General features: G+C 40.8%; 2 protein-coding genes across 2 annotated transcripts; one reads left to right on the top strand and one right to left on the bottom strand.

Moving 5' to 3' along the window:
• Positions 1–203: 203 nt before the first annotated feature.
• On the bottom strand, positions 204–1,690 carry smim20 (small integral membrane protein 20). Its single transcript, XM_056258915.1, has 3 exons — positions 1,504–1,690; positions 700–756; positions 204–426 (listed from the first exon to the last, which is right to left on the bottom strand). The coding sequence occupies exons 1-3, from the start codon at positions 1,610–1,612 to the stop codon at positions 386–388; spliced, it is 207 nt and encodes a 68-aa protein (XP_056114890.1). The 5' UTR covers positions 1,613–1,690; the 3' UTR covers positions 204–385.
• Positions 1,691–1,869: 179 nt separating this feature from the next.
• Positions 1,870–15,756, top strand: plaa (phospholipase A2-activating protein). The gene is made up of 14 exons (XM_056258914.1): positions 1,870–2,094; positions 3,244–3,437; positions 3,551–3,651; positions 8,423–8,543; positions 8,723–8,890; positions 8,981–9,116; positions 9,204–9,373; positions 11,937–12,088; positions 12,221–12,440; positions 12,556–12,621; positions 12,712–12,783; positions 12,869–12,976; positions 14,016–14,183; positions 14,995–15,756. Exons 1-14 carry the CDS (start codon positions 1,946–1,948, stop codon positions 15,564–15,566), a joined length of 2,397 nt encoding a protein of 798 aa, XP_056114889.1. The 5' UTR covers positions 1,870–1,945; the 3' UTR covers positions 15,567–15,756.
• Positions 15,757–15,974: the final 218 nt, after the last annotated feature.

Genomic DNA, 15,974 nt, shown 5'->3' with positions numbered 1-15,974 from the left:
TATAGAATAATATTATGTCACTCTGTACATACACCAGAATTAATTAACACAACTCATTAAAGTGATTCATGAACATAATATTTTTAAGTGCTGACTAACAAAGCAAAAATTTTTTAGGTTGTTGATCAGTCATTCTAGTTTCAATCCTATTCCCACACAAAACACACACACACACACACACACACACACACACACACACACACACACACACACACACACACACACACACACACACACACACACACACACACTTAAAGCCTCATTTGCATGGTGGCAAATAGCTATTGTAAGTGTGTCACAAATACACAATCCTCCTCACTGAGTTACACATCAGTCCTCCTCATGTATATTCATTCAGTTTTCATCCACACATGTATCACTGGAATCATGATTTTGGCTTGTAGGGATCAGACCAGATCTTCACACCTAATTCAAATAGGACACATAACAGGACAATAATATAAAGAAACGATTGTCCGTTAAATAGCATTCATGTGGGCCTAATGCAAATAAACTGTAGTAGGCTATGTACTAGAATCTATATTCCTGCCAGTAAACAATCCTACTTAAAGCTTTAAACTACTAATCACATGTGTTATGTCAGGTATCACATTTATTTTTACAGCCCTACTTGCTAACAGTGTAATAAATCAAACTCACAACACTTAACAGATATCATGAAGAGTGAGCATGACTTACCAACAGGCTGCACATCTGCTTGATTGACTCCAGATCGATTCGTCTTCTGGACCTGCTCTGTAAACACAACAATTCAGACTCTAGAGAAACGCTGACGTTCAACTTTTTATTTGGTGAATCTTATAAAAACAAAACTTCCACTTTACTTTTGGGTTTCCTTTTTGTTTGTTTGAGCTCCCATTTTATTATTATTTTTTAAATGTTTAAAACAATTTTTAAAAAATGTGTTTTAATTTAATCTCAGTGTGGTATTTTGATGTATTATTTAAACATGTTAATATTTTGAATTATATAATATTTTTATAAATTTACTTTTATTTTAATTTGAGTATTTTTGTCATTTTTATTCGTTTTTGTTTTTATATGTCTGTATAGTTTTTATTAAGTTTTACTTTTTAGATTTAGTTTGTTATTGTAGTACTTCAACTTAAGCTAAAGAATGAGAAATGTTGTCTTGGCAGCTTGCAGAAATAAAATACGTTAAAAAAACCATTTAATTTTATTTTAGTACATGTTTATTTTATTTCAAGTAATTAATGTAATTTTTGTATGTTTTTTGTTTTAGTTAATTATAATATAAAGCATAGATTAAAGACGGCAAAACATTCTACAGTCAGTGACGTATAAATTCTTCACAAATAGTCTAATATTTGCATTAATGCTTTCCCTACCTAAACTGAAATAATGATTATAAGACTACGGGGTCAGAAAATGCAATATAATAGAACGTGATGTTATTTTAGATTACATAAATTTACAAACAACAACACATGTGCAGTGTCATAGTGAGTGATAAAGACTTACTGTAGTCTTCAGAGTGAGTGAGGGGATGGAAAAATATTGGATAAAAAGCCACAGCAACAGCTGCAATAAAGCCTCCAAATATAAGCGTTATCCTCTTATTTGTGGACATGATTTTGACAGATTCACCTCATCCGAGGACAAAAATCAACTCAATCTAGCTTTTCCGGGTTGAAGTTCACATATTAAAAACAAGTTCAAAGTCTTCTATTAATCGACAGTTGTTCTATATTAAAAGTCTGTATTCAAAATGATTATCGTTTTAAATATTATTTACACACATATTGATATTATACTCGTAAAATGTTAAATTTATGTGCTATCGGTATGGCAGAATAATAATTGATAGCGGGACTTTTATTCTGTCGAATGTTCTCCCGTCATGCAGTGTGTGTAGTGTTGCTGTGTCAGTGCGTGCAGTGATCGCTGTCTTTCATCAGTAATAATGTCCGGTAGTAACTCATACAGACTGCGCTGCTCTCTGCCCGCGCACGAGATGGATGTCAGGGGTCTCGCCGCTGCCGCCTTTCCGGACGGAGCCTTTGTGTCCGTGTCCAGAGACCGAACCGCTCGGCTCTGGGTACCGAACCCGAGGTACATCACCAACAGCTTCCTCCTCCTGCTACTGCTGTGTATAATATCGTTACCCGGTTTACTTTTGTTTCCGTTGTTTACTAAGCTAAGTGGTTTACAGTTTGTATAGTTAATGTATTGAGATGGGCTGCCTAATCAAGTGAAATTTGCCAACTCATGAGCATCATATCTGAAACGAAACTGACCGGTGTTGGTTTCCTGACATACAACACTCCACTAATGTAACGTTAACGTTAAAGGAATAGTTCACCCGAAATGAATAAGAAATTATTTACTCACTGTCTTATTATTCCAAACCTGTATGGATTTTCTTTCTTCCTGCATATTTTTTTTTCATATAATGGCCGTAAAGGGTGACTGAGGGTGTCATTTTGCCTTTTGTGATCCACCGAAGAAAGTCATACACATTGTTGACAGAATTGTCATTTTTGGGTGAACTGTCCCTTTAAACTTCTCCAAGCGTTCTCTGGATTCGATTCATATTAAATTAGACAAAAATTAAAAACAAAACATAGGTAAAACAAATAAATAAAATCATATATATACACTACAGCTCAAAAGTTTGGTGTCATTATTTTCTTTTCTTTCTTCAAAAAAAGGTGAAGAAAATAAGTTTTATTCTGCAAGGATGCATTAAATTGATCAAAAGTGACTGTAAAAACTTGTATCTGCTTACTTCAAATAAATGCTGTTCTTTTAAACGTTTTATTCATCAGATAATCCAGAAGAAAATATTTCACACACACACATATTAAGCAGAATACCTCTTTTCAATATTGATAACAATAATTTTTTTGAACAGCAAATTAGCATATTAGAAGGTTTTATGAAGGATCATTTGACACTCAGGACTGGAGTAATTATGCTGAAATTTCAGATTTGCTATCACAAGAATGAATTCTGTTTTAAATTGTATTAAAATAGAAAATGGTTGTTTTGTAATTCACAATATTGCTGTATTTTTGATCAAATAAATGCAGCCTTGCTGAATAAGATACTTCTTTAAAAAAACATTTAAAAATCTTACCAACCACAGACTTTTGAATAGTAGAGTATAAAGGATACATTTTAAAGGCATAATAAAAACAGTCCTATTAAAAATGACATAAACACTGTTAACATAGCTAACTCTTCTGTATTTTGTTGCAGTGAAAACCAGGCCTTTACTGAGATGCTCTGCATGAACGGCCACTCAAACTTTGTGTCTTGTGTGTGTATCATCGCTCCGAATGAAACATATCCCAGAGGGCTCATCGCCACTGGAGGACACGACAACAACATCTGTGTGTTTTCTCTAGACCGACCAGACCCTCTGTTCACCCTCAAGGGTCACAAAAACACAGGTACTGTCCACTGCTAATTATTTATTACAGTGGTTTAACTGCATGCAGATGTTCTTGAAATGCCCTGGAATGATTTCTGTACCCATTCCTGGTGTTTTTGTGTGTGTTTACAGTCTGCACACTCTCAGCTGGCAAATTTGGCACAATACTGAGTGGCTCATGGGACACTACAGCCAAAGTCTGGCTCGGAGAGAAGTGCATGATGACTTTACAGGTAAAATGCCAGGGTTCTTGTTCTTGCTATCACCACAGTAGGGCTGCACTATTAATCAAAATAAAACCGTAATCGCAATTTGGCTTAGTGTGATTATCATCAGGTCGCAAAGGATGCGATTTAATTCAATAAATATATGGCACTGTGTTCTTTTACACGTGAGCAGCTCATGATCTGATGTTTTCAGTGTTTTGGAGCAGCTCGGTTCGCAGTAAATGCTGCTTTACATGAACTCATCTTATCTATGCATTTGAGTTTTGGTCACTTATAATATCTATTGGGGAGCACAACATGTGCCGACTATCTTCCCAAATTGTGTTCATGAGCTCACACTTACTGTACATGCAATCGTATAGAGTTAAAGGGATAGTTCACCCAAAAATTAAAATTCTGTCGTCAATTTCTCACCTGATGTCGTACCAAACCCGTAAGACTTTCGTTCATCTTTGGAACACAAATGAAGATCTTTTTGATGAAATATGAGAGATTTCTGTCCCTCCATTGACAGCTACGCAACAACTACTTTGACGCTTCAAAATGTTCATAAAGAGACAGTAAAACTAATCCATATGAATTGAGCGGTTTAGTCCAAATTTTCTGAAGAGACACGATTGCCTTATATGATGAACAGATTGAATTTAGGCTTTTATTCACATATAAACATTCATCAACTCACACATCAGTTGTGGTAAACGGAAACTCAAGCATGTTCTCTTTGAGAACTTCAGCAAGAACGAATGACGTTCATCCTCGTGTTACGCAGCGTGTTTGAGCTTCGGCAAGAACCAATGAGGTTCATTCTCGTGATACGCAGCGTGTTTGAGCTTCGGCAAGAACCAATGAGGTTCATTCTCGTGATACGCAGCGTGTTTGAGCTTCGGCAAGAACCAATGAGGTTCATTCTCGTGATACGCAGCGTGTTTGAGCTTCGGCAAGAACCAATGAGGTTCATTCTCGTGATACGCAGCGTGTTTGAGCTTCGGCAAGAACCAATGAGGTTCATTCTCGTGATACGCAGCGCGTTTGAGCTTCGGCAAGAACCAATGAGGTTCATTCTCGTGATACGCAGCGTGTTTGAGCTTCGGCAAGAACCAATGAGGTTCATTCTCGTGATACGCAGCGTGTTTGAGCTTCGGCAAGAACCAATGAGGTTCATTCTCGTGATACGCAGCGTGTTTGAGCTTCGGCAAGAACCAATGAGGTTCATTCTCGTGATACGCAGCGTGTTTGAGCTTCGGCAAGAACCAATGAGGTTCATCCTCATGTTACGCAGCGTGTTTGAGCTTCGGCAAGAACCAATGAGGTTCATCCTCATGTTACGCAGCGTGTTTGAGCTTCGGCAAGAACCAATGAGGTTCATCCTCATGTTACGCAGCGTGTTTGAGCTTCGGCAAGAACCAATGAGGTTCATTCTCGTGATACGCAGCGTGTTTGAGCTTCGGCAAGAACCAATGAGGTTCATTCTCGTGATACGCAGCGTGTTTGAGCTTCGGCAAGAACCAATGAGGTTCATTCTCGTGATACGCAGCGTGTTTGAGCTTCGGCAAGAACCAATGAGGTTCATTCTCGTGTTACGCAGAGTGTTTGAGCTTCGGCAAGAACCAATGACGTTCATTCTTGTGATACGCAGCGTGTTTGAGCTTCGGCAAGAACCAATGAGGTTCATTCTTGTGATACGCAGCGTGTTTGAGCTTCGGCAAGAACCAATGAGGTTCATCCTCGTGTTACGCAGAGCGTTTGAGCTTCGGCAAGAACCAATGAGGTTCATTCTCATGTGTTACGCAGCTTGTTTGAGCTTCGGCAAGAACCAATGACGTTCATTCTTGTGATACGCAGCGTGTTTGAGCTTCGGCAAGAACCAATGAGGTTCATTCTTGTGATACGCAGCGTGTTTGAGCTTCGGCAAGAACCAATGAGGTTCATTCTCGTGATACGCAGCGTGTTTGAGCTTCGGCAAGAACCAATGAGGTTCATTCTTGTGATACGCAGCGTGTTTGAGCTTCGGCAAGAACCAATGAGGTTCATTCTCGTGTTACGCAGAGCGTTTGAGCTTCGGCAAGAACCAATGAGGTTCATTCTCGTGTTACGCAGAGCATTTGAGCTTCGGCAAGAACCAATGAGGTTCATTCTCGTGTTACGCAGAGCGTTTGAGCTTCGGCAAGAACCAATGAGGTTCATTCTCGTGTTACGCAGAGCATTTGAGCTTCGGCAAGAACCAATGAGGTTCATTCTCGTGTTACGCAGAGCGTTTGAGCTTCGGCAAGAACCAATGAGGTTCATTCTCGTGTTACGCAGAGCGTTTGAGCTTCGGCAAGAACCAATGAGGTTCATTCTCGTGTTACGCATCGCGTTTGAGCTTCGGCAAGAACCAATGAGGTTCATTCTCGTGTTACGCAGCGCGTTTGAGCTTCGGCAAGAACCAATGAGGTTCATTCTCGTGTTACGCATCGCGTTTGAGCTTCGGCAAGAACCAATGAGGTTCATTCTCGTGTTACGCAGCGCGTTTGAGCTTCGGCAAGAACCAATGAGGTTCATTCTCGTGTTACGCAGCGCGTTTGAGCTTCGGCAAGAACCAATGAGGTTCATTCTCGTGATACGCAGCGTGTTTGAGCTTCGGCAAGAACCAATGAGGTTCATTCTCGTGTTACGCAGAGTGTTTGAGCTTCGGCAAGAACCAATGACGTTCATTCTTGTGATACGCAGCGTGTTTGAGCTTCGGCAAGAACCAATGAGGTTCATTCTTGTGATACGCAGCGTGTTTGAGCTTCGGCAAGAACCAATGAGGTTCATCCTCGTGTTACGCAGAGCGTTTGAGCTTCGGCAAGAACCAATGAGGTTCATTCTCATGTGTTACGCAGCTTGTTTGAGCTTCGGCAAGAACCAATGACGTTCATTCTTGTGATACGCAGCGTGTTTGAGCTTCGGCAAGAACCAATGAGGTTCATTCTTGTGATACGCAGCGTGTTTGAGCTTCGGCAAGAACCAATGAGGTTCATTCTCGTGATACGCAGCGTGTTTGAGCTTCGGCAAGAACCAATGAGGTTCATTCTCGTGTTACGCAGAGCATTTGAGCTTCGGCAAGAACCAATGAGGTTCATTCTCGTGTTATGCAGAGCGTTTGAGCTTCGGCAAGAACCAATGAGGTTCATTCTCGTGTTACGCAGAGCGTTTGAGCTTCGGCAAGAACCAATGAGGTTCATTCTCGTGTTACGCATCGCGTTTGAGCTTCGGCAAGAACCAATGAGGTTCATTCTCGTGTTACGCAGCGCGTTTGAGCTTCGGCAAGAACCAATGAGGTTCATTCTCGTGTTACGCATCGCGTTTGAGCTTCGGCAAGAACCAATGAGGTTCATTCTCGTGTTACGCAGCGCGTTTGAGCTTCGGCAAGAACCAATGAGGTTCATTCTCGTGTTACGCAGCGCGTTTGAGCTTCGGCAAGAACCAATGAGGTTCATTCTCGTGATACGCAGCGTGTTTGAGCTTCGGCAAGAACCAATGAGGTTCATTCTCGTGTTACGCAGAGTGTTTGAGCTTCGGCAAGAACCAATGACGTTCATTCTTGTGATACGCAGCGTGTTTGAGCTTCGGCAAGAACCAATGAGGTTCATTCTTGTGATACGCAGCGTGTTTGAGCTTCGGCAAGAACCAATGAGGTTCATCCTCGTGTTACGCAGAGCGTTTGAGCTTCGGCAAGAACCAATGAGGTTCATTCTCATGTGTTACGCAGCTTGTTTGAGCTTCGGCAAGAACCAATGACGTTCATTCTTGTGATACGCAGCGTGTTTGAGCTTCGGCAAGAACCAATGAGGTTCATTCTTGTGATACGCAGCGTGTTTGAGCTTCGGCAAGAACCAATGAGGTTCATTCTCGTGATACGCAGCGTGTTTGAGCTTCGGCAAGAACCAATGAGGTTCATTCTTGTGATACGCAGCGTGTTTGAGCTTCGGCAAGAACCAATGAGGTTCATTCTCGTGTTACGCAGAGCGTTTGAGCTTCGGCAAGAACCAATGAGGTTCATTCTCGTGTTACGCAGAGCATTTGAGCTTCGGCAAGAACCAATGAGGTTCATTCTCGTGTTACGCAGAGCGTTTGAGCTTCGGCAAGAACCAATGAGGTTCATTCTCGTGTTACGCAGAGCATTTGAGCTTCGGCAAGAACCAATGAGGTTCATTCTCGTGTTACGCAGAGCGTTTGAGCTTCGGCAAGAACCAATGAGGTTCATTCTCGTGTTACGCAGAGCGTTTGAGCTTCGGCAAGAACCAATGAGGTTCATTCTCGTGTTACGCATCGCGTTTGAGCTTCGGCAAGAACCAATGAGGTTCATTCTCGTGTTACGCAGCGCGTTTGAGCTTCGGCAAGAACCAATGAGGTTCATTCTCGTGTTACGCAGCGCGTTTGAGCTTCGGCAAGAACCAATAAGGTTCATTCTCGTGTTACGCAGCGCGTTTGAGCTTCGGCAAGAACCAATGAGGTTCATTCTCGTGTTACGCAGCGCGTTTGAGCTTCGGCAAGAACCAATGACGTTCATTCTCGTGTTACGCAGCGCGTTTGAGGACAGAAAGCTCTCGGATATCATCAAAAAAAATCTTCATCTGTGTTCCGAAGATGAATGAAAGCCTCGTGCAGCCTTACAGCATAGCTTTTCTTAAATATGTCCCCCCCACACTGTCTCTTTAAGAGGGAGATCATATACGCTCATATTGCTTGAAATTGATTTCAGTACAGTGTGAATATGTGCTGACTGGTTTCCTCTGTTATTGCTGCTCCTCAGGGACACACGGCTGCTGTATGGGCCGTGCTCATTTTACCGGATCAGGGCTTAATGCTGTCTGGATCAGCTGACAAGACCATCAAGTTATGGAAAGCTGGTCGCTGTGAGAACACCTACACTGGTACATTGGCGCAACCGATACCTCTAATGCTTTTTACAAGACAACAGTGATGCTGAATATAGAAACTGTGGAGCTTGTTTAGTTTTTACAGCTCTCCAGAAGGGGTCACTATTTGTAAAGATTGTGGCATGGGTGAAATGCATTGTTTGACTGAGATATTTTAAATATGTGTCCTGCAGGTCATGAGGACTGTGTGCGAGGGCTCGCGGTGATAAACGACGTGGAGTTTTTCTCCTGCAGTAATGACGCCAGTATAAGACGGTGGATGGTGACGGGTGAATGCGTGCAGATTTACTACGGTCACACTAACTATATCTACAGCCTTGCTGTCTTTCCAAACGGACAAGGTGATTACCTTTAGTTTTGTCGTATGTTTGCTACATTTTTGTGCATAAAATCTCCCATATTGTCTTCTCTTTTTTTTTTTTCTGTCATAGACTTCATAAGCACAGGAGAGGACAGGACACTGAGGGTCTGGAGGAAAGGGGAATGTTCCCAGACTATCCGTCTTCCTGCCCAGTCAGTGTGGTGCTGCTGTATTCTGCCTAATGGAGACATTGCTGTGGGAGCAAGGTATACATACTATTTCTGTGTCATTTATTTAAACTAGTTGCAATTTATTAGCCTGCATGAGGCTGAGCGTTTCACATTTCTCTGAAGCGATGGCATTATCCGTGTGTTCACTGAGAGCGAAGATCGTGTAGCAAGTGCTCAGGACGTGCAGGCTTTTGAGGATGAGCTCTCCAAAGCCATCATCGATCCCAAGACTGGAGACTTGGGCGACATCAAGATCGAGGACTTACCTGGGAGAGAACACCTCAGTGAACCAGGTAAGCCTTGTACACATGCAGAGTTTTCAAGAACATTAAGCAGATGTGTTTGCTTAAAATGGATCTTTAGTTTGAATGAAGTATATAAACATAAAATAGACTACCATTCAAGATTATGGAGTTTTGAAAGAAATTCATACTTTTATTCACCAAGGCATTAATTAAAAGCGACAGTAAAGACATTTATGTAGTTACAAAAGATTTTTTAAATTCAAATAAATGTTGTTATTTTGAACTTTGTATTAATCACAGAATCCTGAAAAAAATGCCCATTTACACAAAAAATATTAAGCAGCACAACTGTTTTTAAAATTGGTAAAATTGATCTTGAGCAGCACATCAGCTTATTACAATGATTTCTGAAGGATCATGTGACTCTGAAGACTGGAGTAATGATGCTGAAAATTCAGCTTTACCATTTGCTGGAATAAATTACATTTTAAAATGTAATAATATTTCACAATATTACTGTTTTTACTGTATTCTTATTCAAATAAGTAGGATATCACATGCGTCTCATTCTCTCACTACTGTTACGATGCTACGTTAATTACGTTAAATATTTCTAACGCGTTAAACCCCAAAAAATTATTGCATGCGTTAACGCTGACAGCACTAGTTATGTTATATTATAAGCAGTGTTGGGGAAAGTTACTTTGAAAAGTAAGGCATTAAAATATTGCGTTACTCCTTTAAAAAGTAAATACGTGCTTTATTTAGTAACTTTTAAAGAAAAGTAATGCGTTACATTACTTTTGCGTTACTTCTCATCTGGGGTGGGCTTGTTTTGTTTTGTTTTTTTTACAAAAAAGTTCTAATTTTGTGCAAATGTTCTATATTTTGGCCACAATTTAAATAATAATGCTGAAGGAAATGCTAATTCACGCATACAGTAGAGGGCGCAGCTCAAACAATCCTTTCAGTTTAACTGAATCATCGAAGGTCAGCAGCAAGTACATTGGTCAATAAAGTGAGATTAAATGCATAAAAATATTTGTTTTATTTAACATAATTATTGGAGGTTTGCGTAGTATTCTGATTTTGCATTTCACTGATTTTATTCATTTTGAGGAATTCAGAATCAGTTTTTTTGCCAGTTAGATGCTCACATTTAGTCTAGAACTACAATAGCCATCAATTTAATCACGATTTCTCTCAAAATGAGGACAGGAAAGGTGTCTGTCATGAAATGGGAAAACAAAGTAACTTTCGTCACTTGTTTGAAAAAGTAACTCAGATATTTTGTTGCAAATTTAAAAGTAATGCATTACTTTTAGTGGTCCACGATATATCGGCCGCCGATATAATATCGGCCGATATGGTCAATTTTTTACACATCGGTATCGTTCCGATGTCAAAATAGGGCCGATGTGAACAGGCCGATAATCATTCCTGTGTATTGACGTGTGTGTAGATGTGAGTGTGGGGGCGGGGATGTTTGTTTTTGCATGAGCGCATATTACGAGCGCAAGTCCTGTCAGTTTAAACATCAAGCGGAAGAAGACTGGAACTTGCGCGCTGTTTTCTGTCAGCCTTACTAATGCATATTTTTGTCCCGCCAAAGCCTTATTTGACCGGTGAGTGATGTAGATGACTGACTGCTGCGCTTGTTTAACTGAGAGAACGAGCAGAGAGAGTGAAAGCCCCGGTCGCGCACGCGCCGTCTTTAAACTGTGTTGCTCTCTCTCTCTCCCTCCCTCGCGCATATTAATGAATTGAGTTGACTGAATATCTTTGAGAATACACGATGGTAAAAGGTCGGAAGACCGAAGTTTGTTTTTTTCTGAACTACCACTGATTGTGAATTGTGCTAAAATAACGTTGCCTTATCTTCTCTGAAAAGCTTTCCACACATTCAGATGACATAAACCACACTTTCAATAAACAAAAACAAAAAATCTATCTAGTGATGAAATGTTTTCTGTGTTGAGACAAATCTTGTGCGATGTCCTAAACTGCCTGGATAATCACACAACGTGTGCCGTGGTCCGTTGATGACACGTCCGATTCGCGAACTAATGACTCCTTTGAACCGATTCACTTTAATGAATGGTTAAATCAACTGATCTGTCCAACACTGACCTCAAGAGACATAAATCGGAAACACTTTACAATAAGGTTCCATTTATTAAAGTCTAGTTAACTACATTAGTTAACATTCTATTAATATCAGTTTCTATCAGGATTTACTCCATGACAAAACCAGTCATTCTAGAATGATTCATTCTTTCCAAATGGAGCTATTCAAGTCATCTGGTGAAATTGTTTTTATATCGCAGAAAAATAAAATATCGCGATGTCATTTTTTACCAATATCGTGCAAGCCCTAATCCTCGCTATGTGTTTTCTATACAGAGATATCGACATTGGTAAATATCGGTATCGGCCACAACAGCAATATTAATATCGGTTATCGGTATCGGCCACAAATTTTCACATCGGTGCATCACTAATTACTTTACTAGTGAAAAAAGTTACGTAACTCGAGTTACTGCGAGGTAATGCGTTACACCCAACACTCTAAATCTAAATGTTTGCTCCCTGTATTATGGTTTATTTTTAGGGAATCGTGATGGACAGACGCGGCTCATAAAGGAGGATTCTAATGTTGAAGCGTATCAGTGGAGCATGAGTGACGAACGCTGGGTGAAGATTGGAGATGTAGTGGGCGGGTCTTCTAAGCAAAGTTCAAAGCGAGTGATGTATGAAGGCAAGGTGAGACACTTGTAGATTTTGTCAGGTCTGTCAGTGGTTTGAAATTAATCTTTGTTTAATGTCGAACGTTGATACTGAACAGAGGTTAAACCATAGCTCATCAAGTAAGCTCTGTGCTTTCTCTGCCTAAAGGAGTACGACTTTGTCTTCACCATCGATGTGAATGAGGGCGGTCCACCCATGAAGCTGCCTTATAATGTGACCGATGACCCCTGGCTAGTAGCTCACAACTTTCTGGAGAAGAATGACCTGAGCCCCATGTTCTTGGATCAGGTGGCTAATTTCATAATCGAAAACACTAAAGGCCAGACTCTTGGGCCAGCCCCCGCCTCGGTCGCAGACCCCTTCACAGGTAACCGGATCACTTATAAATACCTGGTGTGGTATATATTCACGTACACAGACCTTGTTCGGTTGAAGGTAAAGACTGAAGTGTGTTTTATACTGTTTTCCTCCTGTGTTCTCAGGTGCAGGGCGGTACATCCCAGGTTCAGGAGACGGCAGCCAAGGATTTGGTGTTGATCCTTTCACAGGTAAGCTTTTTTAAATAGCACTTGTTATTTTCTAATATGAAACCAAAGGTTGTTGTAGATTATGAGAGATGTTTGTATTTGTTTGTGCAGGAGCTGGTCGATATATACCCGGGTCAGAATCCACAGGCACAGTGCCTTCAGGCGGAGCTGATCCTTTTACTGGTAAAATACATAGATATGTGGAAATACACAGCGTCACACTCACACATGGATCATCTGCACTAATGTACCTCTCGATCCTCTCCAGGTGGCAGTGCCTATTCCTCTTCCTCTCGCCAGAAAGCAACAACAAACATCTTTTTCCCCAATACCGATGGAGTTATGTTTGAACAGGCGAATATCACTCAGATTCTTGGTAAGTGACACTTTTACATCCGAATTTTACTTAATCAAAGTCTCGGCTTCAGCTCTAAGATGGGCCACAGACTTTTCAGGTTAGGCTAAAAAATGGCAAATAAGTGCTATAAAGTAACAAAAGTTTAGTTTTTTTAATTTTAAAGTCTCCCTGTCAATCATTTTATCCCTTAAAACTCATCTTTGATCACCAAAATGACATTTAAGCGTTTTTTCCTTGAAAAAAAATTATTCATGCCTTAAAAGCTTGAATGTAACTATACCCTTGTATCATTTAGTATACGCGGTTCTATGAATATGCAAATTATCCCTGCCTCCACTCACTCACACCAGCTCAGAGATCCACTCGTTGACGATCACACGTTGATGTGGTAGTTTGTGATGTCAGAAACACCAGCGACTTCAAACCACGTTTTTGAGACTGTATTTGGTTTTCATTTTATTTATTTTTTCATTTTATTGTTTATTTTTACAGGGACAATGCACAATTAAAAGTAATTGCACCAGAGTTAGCTAATAGCTAGTTTACATCTGCTGTCCTGGTTCACTGCAGTTTTAAGGTGAAAACACTTTTAATTTGGACATGGTTTGTCTCAAAGCATTTTAAAAACGCCATATAGACATATAAACAACATTAAAAATTGATTTTCACCACAGGGGGACTTTAAAGTTAGTAGTAGTAATTTTGTTGTATTTTTTTTTCCAAATATATCTATTTAGTTTTTAAGTTTAGTTATTTTTGCACTTCAAACTCAACCTAAACAAAAATGACAAAAAGCTGAAATAAAATAATTTTTATTTCAGGAAATTATTTTATGGTTTTAGTTTTTGTAAAACTTAATTATAGAAACCCTGCTATATATGTATTTATTCATGTATTCATGTGTATGCATTTAAAGTGTTTTTGACTTCATCTCCATGGGCGGCCCCTTATTAGTGTGCCCCTCTGGAGAGCCGGGGTGCTCAATCGATAATGTCATACTTGCTGACAATAACCTCTCCTGTTTTCCCACATAACATTTCCCCAATATTACGTATAGGTAAGCTTCGGGAGCTGAACAACGATGCTCCCGCCGACCATAAGCTGAGTGACGCAGCATTGGACTGTCTGGAGAAGTTGTTAATGCTAGTTTCAGACCTGAAGAGTCAGGAACAGCCCACAGCAGATCAGATCAGTGTTCTCTGGAGGACTAGCCACTGGCCAGAAGGCAAGACATTCAGATTACTTTAATAAAAACAATTCACTATACTACCAATGTGTAGGAAAGTATCACTGAGGGCAAGGGTGTCCAATCCTGCTCCTGGAGGGCCAAGGTCCAGCACAGTTTAGCTACCTACAACCCTAATGAAACCAATTATCAAGGTCTTCAGAATTACAAACAACTACTAGTCAGGTATGTTAGAGACTCTGCAGGAAGATGGCCCACCAGAAGCAGGATTGGACACCCCTGACTAGTTAGTTTGAAGCATTTGATTCTGAACCTGGGGCCAGTTGTATCTATACTTTTTTTGTGACCAGTCTTAAATAAAAAAAATTAGATACTTACTAAGGCTATGTCTACATTAATCCGGATACATTTGAAAATGGAGTTTTCGTTTAAAAGCGCTCTCCGTATGTTTTCAGTTCGTTTTCGTTAATAAAAACGCCATCTCAGTGTGGACGGAAGGCCAAAACAGAGAGAAAAAGATGCTTTTTCAAATGAAAACGTATTAGTGTGGACCAGGCCTAACTTGTAAGCTGTTTATGCAACTGGCCACTGGTTCGCTATCTCCTTTGAATTTGATTCGGTAAATAAGCTAAACTCCTAGTGTGCAAATGATTATAATTTTTTTTCAATAATCCATTACACTCTGATGTATGTCTTAATACAGAAGAAAAGATCTGTTGCTACTTCTGTTTCATCGTGAATTTAATCCAAGATTGTTTCTCTGTAAATCAAAATAGCCCATCAAACAGATTGTAGTAAGTACTAATAGTAAAGCTCAATCAAATTAATCAGTCATCATCTCCCTCCTCAGACATTGTCTTCCCTGTGTTGGACATCCTGCGCTTGGCTGTGCGCCATCCTGAAGTCAATGCCCAGCTTTGTGGCGGGACAGAGGGTGCCAGCCTTTGTAACCATCTCCTGGGTCTCATGACCCCCGAAGGCAGGCCTGCAAATCAAATGCTGGCGCTCCGCACTCTCTGCAACTGTTTCTCTGGGTCCCACGGCCGCGCTCTACTCTTGGGGCACCGTGACACAGTCCTGTCCCGGGCCGGAGACCTCCGTGCCGTCTGCAACAAGAACATCCACGTGGCACTGGCTACCCTGCTGCTCAACTACGCTGGAAGGTTGTACGGTCAACCCGCTGAGATCGAGGCCAAGGCACAGTGCTTGTCAGTGGCTAGCACTGCCTTGGAGGTCGTACAGGACAAAGAGGCCGTCTTCAGGCTGCTGGTGGCCCTGGGGACCACAGTGGCCGGGGACAACACCGCAAAGGACCTTGCACGATCTTTGGGTGTCAACTCTCAGATTTCTAAATACGCCAGGGTCTCTGAGCCGGCTAAAGTGGGCGAGTGCTGCCGACTAGTGCTCGATGAACTGCAGTGATGTCGGGAAGGTGTCAGGATGCAACCGTCTTCTCCTTCTATTACTACACCTCCATGATAAAACCACCATCTTTCAGATCTCTTAAACCTCAATCTCTATATCATTAGTTTGTATTTAAATTTTCACATTTTGATGCTGAATGGATATGAATGAATGCATGATGTGAATAAACACTGGTGATTAATCTAAATCGTTCTTAAAGCAAGACTCACGTTATTGATGTAGATTGGTGGTTCTCAACCTTTTTGACTCGAAGGCGCCCTCGTTGTCCAACACAATCTTTTTAGGCTAAAACCAAGTCTACACGCATGACGTAACAAAGTTAAAGAGAGCCCATTATAATCAGTGATACTGTCTACACTGGATGTGGCGCCACGTTACGACAGTAAACTGATGCCCTGTTCCATT

Source organism: Rhinichthys klamathensis, unplaced genomic scaffold (genome assembly GCF_029890125.1).
Source record: "Rhinichthys klamathensis goyatoka isolate OS25496 unplaced genomic scaffold, OSU_Roscu_1.1 h1tg000161l_1, whole genome shotgun sequence".
Taxonomy (NCBI): domain Eukaryota; kingdom Metazoa; phylum Chordata; class Actinopteri; order Cypriniformes; family Leuciscidae; genus Rhinichthys; species Rhinichthys klamathensis.
The sequence above is the reverse complement of the archived record's forward strand: the minus strand, read 5'-3'. Positions and strand labels throughout refer to the sequence as shown.